Source organism: Pterocles gutturalis, unplaced genomic scaffold (genome assembly GCF_000699245.1).
Source record: "Pterocles gutturalis isolate BGI_N339 unplaced genomic scaffold, ASM69924v1 scaffold37732, whole genome shotgun sequence".
In the NCBI taxonomy this organism is placed as follows: Eukaryota; Metazoa; Chordata; class Aves; order Pterocliformes; family Pteroclidae; genus Pterocles; species Pterocles gutturalis.
The window spans coordinates 10,012-18,710 of NW_010111500.1; the positions used below are offsets into that span (position 1 = coordinate 10,012).

Here is an 8,699-nt window from a genome sequence, read left to right on the forward strand (position 1 = left end):
AGACCTCGCTCCTTCAGACAGCTCCTTCCATCTCTGTCTGCTCTAGTCGTGTGGAAAAATCCAGCCCATGACTACTAAGCCCTTAAAAGCAACTTCTATATTACGTTAAGTGGGATGTTTTAATCAGGTTATTTTTCAGGCATCTTTGTCCAGCTGGGAGCCTGACTTGGGGCAAACTGTTACAAAAATATTTCTTGAAGGTCTTGAAGGCCTGGGCTGATGTTTTCTTAGCTCAGTTTTCAATCTAACAGCTGTATTCTCTGTTGTTCCTTCCTTAGTCCACAATTAGTCTCGGCCCTAATGATAATTCAGAATAAAACTGCAAAGCAGAGCACAACTTTCTTCTGCAGCTCAGGTAATTTCATGTACAAAGTCTTCCTCACCTTAATGTGTGCTCCACCCTGGAGGTGTCTCCTGGTGAAATGGCTGAGCTCCCTCACACCCCACCCAATGTCGCCAGCGTAGGAAGGTCTGCGAGGTGATACGCCTGGAGGACAGGGGGCCGGGCGCCACAAGTAGTTGGCGTCACTGGTACCCTCTATTGCTGGAGCTGTCGCTCCTATGTACTGGGTGTGTTCAGGCTTCCTTGTTCTGTAATCACGTATACCATCTGGGCCTTATAGACAGAAAAGAAAGAGAAACACATTGCTTACATTTGTTACTGACCGGTTTCAGTATGCTTCATTTTCTTTTATCTTACTTATAATGCAACAATTTTATATAGCTTTTCCACTTTGCAAGAACATTGTACTTGTTATACCTTTTGTTAGAGTGGGTCTCCTGGAACGGGGGATCATGTATAGGTCTTTTCACTGAAACATTCCTTTTTCCTGCTCTAAATATCTGGCTATTGAAAAAGTGCCATGACACAAAACAAAATTAGCCTTCTTTTTCTGGTAAAAAGCAACTTTTTGTTATTTTTGATTGAGTGCCTACCTGTTAAAATGGTGCTTTCAGATTTTTATACAAACATGTTCAGGAAATCCATACGTATTAGCAGAAGATATGAATTTAAAGTGGCTTTGGATTACTAAATTAAGTCAATATAGGTATTCAAATACAGAATTAGAGTGGCTTTCATTAGAATTGATTTCAATGTCAAGTTAAAATATCATTGAATACAAAGTCAGTTTAAACAAAGCCCAGTAATCTGAAGAGACTTTTCAGGTCATTCAGAGATGTATCTAGAAGGAACTTTAGTGCGGAATTAAGAAAGAATTTACAGAATGAGATGCTGTTCCAGCTGACCAAGTGCAAGTCCAGAAGGCACAGTATAAGAACGGCGAAGCGAAGCTGTACCCCCACCTTGCTGGTCTGCTGAGCCTTCAGGTGGGACATCTGTCTGGGAAGCATCCCAGCTCCCAACCAGCCTGGGCACCTGAGTCTTCCTTGGTTGAAACTCAAGATATGGGAGGGTGGAGACTAAGACACAGAGCTGACCTCGGAGTTTCACTCATGCCAAGATTCGCCAGTTGCCTCCATGCTGCTGTTTCACAGTCCCTAAGACGGAGGCAACGGTGCTCTTTGTGAGGAGCACTGTGAACTTCATAAACTCCTGTTATGGTCTGTATGGACTAAACATAAGTAAATCAAATCTTTAGAAAACTGGTTTAGCATCACAGATAGCTAGAAATTTCACCTGAGGGCTTGCGATTGCAAGCTGTGTCTCTCACCTCTCCAGAGAGGGCAAAAGAGTGTTACTCATAAATCACCCAAGCCCCTGTAGCATCCATTTACAGCCTGAGATTAGTATTGATATTTTTACTGATGAAACTGAGGGTTGTTAGAGCTTCACAGCATACAAAGGCAGATTCTGCCTTAATGGTTATTACAAAGCACTTGAATAACAGCTTCAAAAAAGATACCCCAAATTCAGTGTGACTAAGTTCTTAAGATCACGATTGCCTGAGAGGGACAGTCTTGTTACCATTTCCGCCATCACCTCTGTAACTCGGACTTTATAACAACTCAGCTATTGACTATCTCTTCGCCAGACAAACCCCGCATAGGTTTCCAGCTGAGGAGGGAATATCTGTTGTCTATGTTCGTGAAAAAAAAATTTAAAGCTCTAGAAACACTTCATTATTATAGTGGAAGACAGGTCTTTGGGCATCAACCAGAGTTCCTTTTGCACCACGCTCAGCCCTGAAGCTTTGTCACACAGAGAGATTATAAGGCATAGTGAGGGTTCAGGCCTCCGGAAAAGCCACAAGCCATGTTTTTAGTTAAAAGGACAAACCATCAGCAGGGTGCTGACAAAGGCTCCTATTGGAGCAGCAGCTGATGATGCCAGATGACTTCATTGCTAGTACAGATTTAAACCAAATCCCTACTGATATTTATGCTATTGCTTTTGCTAGTAGAACTGTATTGATCCAGGCTGACAATGACAAAAAAAAATTATCCTCCAAACTATCATAATTATCAGAAAATAAAAACAAAGGTGCAAAACAGGAGGGTGAGTTTTCACACGGAGAAGCTGTTGAAAATGGATGAAGCAAAAGAGGAAGAAAAAGGAATTCTTTTTGTGAAACACTTGGGGAGTTATTCTATATATTATAGTTTCTATAATTATATGTTAATGCAACTGAACTTTCAAGAATAATTTCCAAGCCATACGTCTTTTCAGGTTCCATATTAACTGAGAATAGAATACTATGTGCAGAGACAGTTGAAGCAAAGATCACTCCAGCTCAGTTCAAAGTTATGTTACCCTCTCAGTAAAGCCTGATGGTTTTTGTTTGAACTAGATTTCATTAACAGGGAAAGTCAGCTTTTAAAACCAGATTCGGTCCTATTCAGCATGGGGCTAAATTTTAAGCACGGGTAGTCCATCCAGTGCTTCCTTTAACAGTCGTATCTGTATTTCCAGCATCCTGTAATCAGCAGCCGAACTCTGAGGAGCAGGTACTAACTCAGCCTGCTTCTCTGAGTTAATAGCTGATGCATTGTGTGGTTCCACGGCCTCTGCATGATGGGGTCCTGCTAATTTACAACATTTTTCACTGCTAATTAAAGGTGGTGGAGAAGTTTTCCTGAGATTGTTTCACTAATCCAGTTTGCAGCACAGCCCCAAAACAGCCGCATCAGCACAAGTGCAGAGGCAGTGGGCTGTGTCATAGGTGCAAAAAGAAAAAGTAGGAACCTCTTAAATCAACTTTGCTGCCAGATAAAATACAGCTTGGAACTATGTCCTGATTTTTCCATCAGGTTTGTTATTTTTCAACTCCAGAGTCTGGTCTCTCATGTAACTGTACATTCCCCTTTCCGGAGAAGAGTCTTCACTAATTATGTGTGTTATTTTTCTGTCTGGGCTTCAGAAGAAACAATGTGTTTGAATAATTGGAAGAAATTGAATGGTAATTTAGTAGAAAGTCAAGCTGTCTCTCAGTGCTTCTCACCGTGCTATTGATGCTCTGTAAGGAATGCCTTCTTGTTTGTCATACAGAGAGCAAAGTTAAGACTTTTGTTCTTCTTTGTAGAATAAGGGAAAGGGTAAACAAAGAAAGTCAATTATAAATGTTCTGTTAATAAGGATGAAGATGGAATATATCTGTCACTGGGAAAAACCCTGGCTTGATTCCCGAGGGACTGCTTCTCAACAATTTTGGCTTAGCAAAGGCGTTCGAGCAGGCTATTCTTGGTCAGATAAAGAGAGGCGCTGCTGGCAGTGAACACTCTGTGGAGACTTAAAATCTCTGCAGTATGCTCCCTAGCTTGGTCCAGATGCACTGATTCTCTAGGCACAGTGAGAGACACATTTATTTGATCAAGGTTTGGGAGAAAGCTGCGGATATATTTCCAGAATGATGAATGGGGGAAGAGAGGATGGTAAGAATGACAATTATTCAAATAGCACTGAGACTGGTTTTCCTTTTGTTTTACTTACTGCTGAAATATTGATTATAAGCTACAGTACTTAATTTTATTTATATTAATGTAAATAAATAATCATATAAATCCTAGCAGTTTTACTCCCCAGCAAACACATATGGTAGTAGGGTGTATTTAAAAGCACAGAGAACCAAATCCTTGCTAAATAAGGAACCATTGCTTGAAATTACAACACCCTTTAGGGAGCTAGTGTCCTCCCACTCCCTCAACAACAACAGAAATAGTTCAGCCTACTGGCCAAACCACTTTCCAGATGACAATAATTTGACCAGCTGAAACTGGTGGTTAAGACTACTAGTCACGGTCGATACAGTTAAGCATATTTTCTGTAAGGTTTCAGAGAATCAAGGCCGAAATTGGTCTTGTCACCCTGTGACAAACATCTTTAACCTGACCTAAACCATATAAACATATAGGAAATACCATGAGTTGTGCTTGGTATTGCTCTGATTGACTCTTTTCAAATTAATTCCATGTGCTGACATTCTTTTTCTGGAGCTGCTGGTTCCAGTTTAGCTGGAACATCCCAATTGCTTTCCAGTATAAAATGGCCACAGCTGGTGTTATCTAGGAATAGCTATTTCATGATGGCTTAATGAAAAGCATAAGCAGGCCCAAGATGTGTGTTTACCACAAAACCTATTAATTTAAAAAAACTGAAGGTACTCCATGATTTGTAGGGGGAGCGAGCAGCCCTGAAAACGGATCCCCAGGGCCAGGGACTCTCAATCAGTGAAAATAAGGTTTTCTATTCTGTTTTAAAACTGGTAAGTCAAGCCAGACTGTTGCTAAGTATTAATTTGTGAATGAGAAATGGAGAAATAACAGCTTAAGCTCTATCTTAAGTCTATTAAGTCTAGTTACAGACTATAATTTCAAACATTACTCCAAATATGTCTCTCTGGTTTATTTTACTTCTACTATTTTCTTCAAAAGATGGAGGCAGTGTTTCAGCACCATAAACTGCTTTCCGTCTTTCATCCATTAAATATATGTCCTATGGAAAAACACCGAATGGCAGTTAGTAAGCAGAGGAAATCACTTGTCAGGGACAGCATAGGCATCAACAGTTCCTGCATCTCACTGCTGTTTTTCTGCCTCTTTTTCTGCTTATTTTTAGAGAAAAAAAAATCTCAGATCTCTCATCCTCTTGGGTATACCCATGCAAATGGCAACCATGACGTTCACCCACTTGGTACAGAAATCCACCCTCTGAGAGCTACCCTGAGATCCCTATCTAACAAGAGCCACCAATGCTTGGTGGGATGCCGTGTGCTGTTTCTCTGCAGCACTGCCAGCTTCAGCCCCTCTGCCTGCTGACCTGGGGCTGCCCATGGCGCTGAAACAACTGCTTCTCAATTGCATGGTAAAATGCTTTGGTTTTTTTCCTGGTTATTTTTAACACAGATCAGTTCACTGATCTCATCTTCCATGTGGCCTCGGGGGGGGAGGGGGGCTTGGGGAGAAAGAGTTGTGCCAAAACTAACAATGGGAGATGGGAACAAGTGGCTGAAGGTCAGAAGTGCTGAGCTGGCATTGTCATGAGGAGAATGGCACTCGAAGCAGTACTCCCACCCTGACACGCACACAGGTGTAAATGCCTTTGGGTCCCTGGGGGACTGCATGCAAACCAGGGGCCGCAGCAATCGGCAGGTGAAGGCTGGTGCAGAAGGGTGGTCGAAGTCTTTCAGTCTAAGCCTTCTGGAGGCTCTGAAACCACAGATAGCCCATCAGTCGTGGCACTTGTGTAGAGTATGGAAGTTCAGACTCTTGTGTAGTCATGCTGCTTCTTTAGCACTTTCCTTCTCTACAGATATGCTACGAAGATAGAGATAATGGGTCCCTTAGTCACTAGAAGTGTCATTTTAATACCCCAGTTAGACATCTTCAAAAGGTGACATGTATCACCTGCACCTTACTTCAAGTAGTATTTAACTCTGCTTTTATTTACTTAGCTTTTTCTTCTAAATTTGATTAAGAGCCTGAGGCAGGAAGAGAGCAGAAGAAATAAAAGCAAGCTCTACCCTTCTGTCACCTGCTAACAGTAATTCAAGCAGTTAATCAGGATCCTTTGTGAGAATGACTGAGATCATACAGTAAAGAAGTCCTTCTCGGTCAGGATTATAATTCAGTTTATCATCTTTGCTTCCTTGAGAAAATAGTTTCTGAGGCTGTATAAGAAGGTCAAGCCCCTTTTGACCTTAAGGTTGCCGGTTGGGTCAGGAGATCAGTAGAAATTCTAGGACACAGCTGTGGAGGTATGTGAGTGTACTATTTTTTTAAAGAATTGGATCATGACAAGAGTCATGTATTTTGTTGAAATCAGAACTGAGAAGCTTACAGATACTATTATATAAAGAAATCCTATTTTATTTTTAAGGAATTATTTAAGGGATTTTTTTTTTTTAAATCGTCTTCTAACCTTTAAACCGCTGGAAATGGAACAGCAATCATAGGCCTATCTGGAATGTTAGAAACTCAAAACATAAATGCTTGGCTCTTTATCTTGAGTCTTAGAACACATATGAATAAGGCCCTAATTGTGAACCAATCTGCTAACTTGTAAATCTCCAATAACACACTTGCTTCATTACATGCAACAGAACTATAAATAATCAGGTGAAATTTATTTTTCCCTTTACAAGGTATCAGTGTCACTAATAGCAAGCTGTGCATTCTCGACTAGCGATTATGTTGCTGTGATCAAGTTACTTCTGGTGCTTTAAAAATAACCTTGACTATTCCTCTTGTCTCAGAATTGCCTGGCAGAAGTCCTCCACAGGAGCAACGCCTGTGTCACACAATACTGTTGCAACGTTATTGGATTAAGGACAGTCAGCAAGAAGAGTCCAAAGCACTTTCTAAGATTAGTTTCTCAGGAAAAGTGCTTTCCCCAGAAAACCTATGCTCCTAAGAGACTAATATGATATTAGATAAAAAACAGGGTAGAAAAGCTCTTTGGTAGAAAAACCTCTTAGGACAGCATGTAGCACAGTAGTTGGATTGAACTAGGTTTATCCAACTTGACATTTTTTCTGAGATTTGCTCTTTTTTTAATGGTGTTAACAATGCTGCAGAAGAATTGACTAGGTAAACTGACAGGCTGGCTTTGTCCCTGAGCGCTGTTTATACAACTTAGACCATGCAGCTTTACCCCTATGTGCTCCTTTTTCTGACAAGGAGTGGGGATGGTACCGTGTTGGCTCGTAGTGAACAGGCAACTCAACATGACCTCCAGATATTATGCCACTGAACATGTTGGTGCTGCACCTATACGTTGAGTATTGTGTGATGTTCTGCTTCCCCATTCTTGCCAATCTCATGAAATTATCTGTTAAGATGAGAAAAGGTACTGAAAGTGTTGATGTGGATGTACCTGGGCCATTCTGTTAATTTTAACAGTTGAAAGCTAACAGTAATCTAGAGTTAAAGACAATGTATTTGACTCCACTTTTTCAGGAAGTCTAAATAAATTTTATGATCTCTCTCTCCGAGAAGTGACCAAAGAAGCTGTAGTAGAGAGCTGTTAAATAACGACCTTTCTGAAGAAGGTGAATAAGGACCAATTGCAGCATTTCATAAGCCAAAACCTAGAATTAAATTGCTAGGAAGGGATTTCAAACATCAAAGGAAATTCTTTTTCATGCAGTTCATAGCTAAATTGAGTCACCTTTTGCTGCAAAGAAGTTGCAAGGCAGAAAGTGCGAGTGACATTTAAGAGCAATTCTAGGTGATATGAGTTCTTAATCTGACCCCAAACTGCAGTTTTTATGTTCCTGTGACTTGCACCCCAATAGCAGGAACTACTGCTGTGTATGACTTGAAGAGCACATCTTCACATGTTCAGTGCTACCGAAATACATACACTGTATTGTAACACAATTTATAGCATCCTGATACTGTTTCTAGTCTCTTGGCATTTAAGGAAGAATGAGAATATCAAAGTACAATTGTCGTTTGATTACTACAAGATACAAGTGCACCAAAATGTATCAGTCTCTAAATTTCTACTATTAAAAAAAAATCATTATTAATGTGAATCTATACACAGATCATCACTGTAATTTAAAAGCAGGCTCCAAGACACATTCAGATTCACTTCATAAAGGTACATCTTTTTTAGTCCATCAGTTTTATTCTTCAGTCTGGTCTTTTATACCGGTGCATTTGAAATTCAAACGGAGCCATTGTAGGAAAACATTTCTGTAATTGCTGTTAACTAGAAACACTGAGACATCCTTGCTGGCACTCAGCAGGAGGTTTTAATTCAGCCCCTCAGACTAGAACCTTGTTCTCTCCTTGAATAATGCCAGGGCTTTTTCTTCAAACTTCTTACTTGACATGAAAAATGTAAGCAACGAAAGTAGGGTTCTTTCTATCTAGGCATCGAACTGTCCAATGAAACAAAAACTGTGGTACCATTTAACATACATCTTTTGCCACTACTTACCTTTTTTATCCATTTGATTCCATTTTAATCACTGATCTATCATGTTAAACAAGGGTTCCCTGAACAAACACCAGAAATGCATATATGCAGTTGTCTATACGTGGCAGTTATCCATACGTGGTACATAACACTGCTCTTCCCCTGTGCCCATAGGCTGAAGCAGCATCCCCACCACACGAGGGGCTCCAAGACTCTGGTGTCGTCACCTACCTGAGAATACCGCCCTTGCCCCCATGAGAGCATCCCCTGCCGAGGCTTTGCTGGGGGAGGAAGGCATGGTGCGGGCTCTCCCTGCCTGGGAAGGGTCCAGTCCTTGTTGCATCTGGGCTCCTCTGCCCACTGTCGCTATGGCGAC

General features: G+C 40.9%; 1 protein-coding gene across 1 annotated transcript; it reads right to left on the reverse strand.

The window, feature by feature from the left end:
- Positions 1-383: 383 nt before the first annotated feature.
- Positions 384-8,621, reverse strand: LOC104461983 (chromosome unknown open reading frame, human C4orf45; the record flags this gene model as incomplete). The annotated part of the gene is made up of 2 exons (XM_010073746.1): positions 8,555-8,621; positions 384-616 (listed from the first exon to the last, which is right to left on the reverse strand). Coding segments are annotated over exons 1-2 (300 nt in total), but the record flags the coding sequence as incomplete, so codon positions are not given.
- Positions 8,622-8,699: the final 78 nt, after the last annotated feature.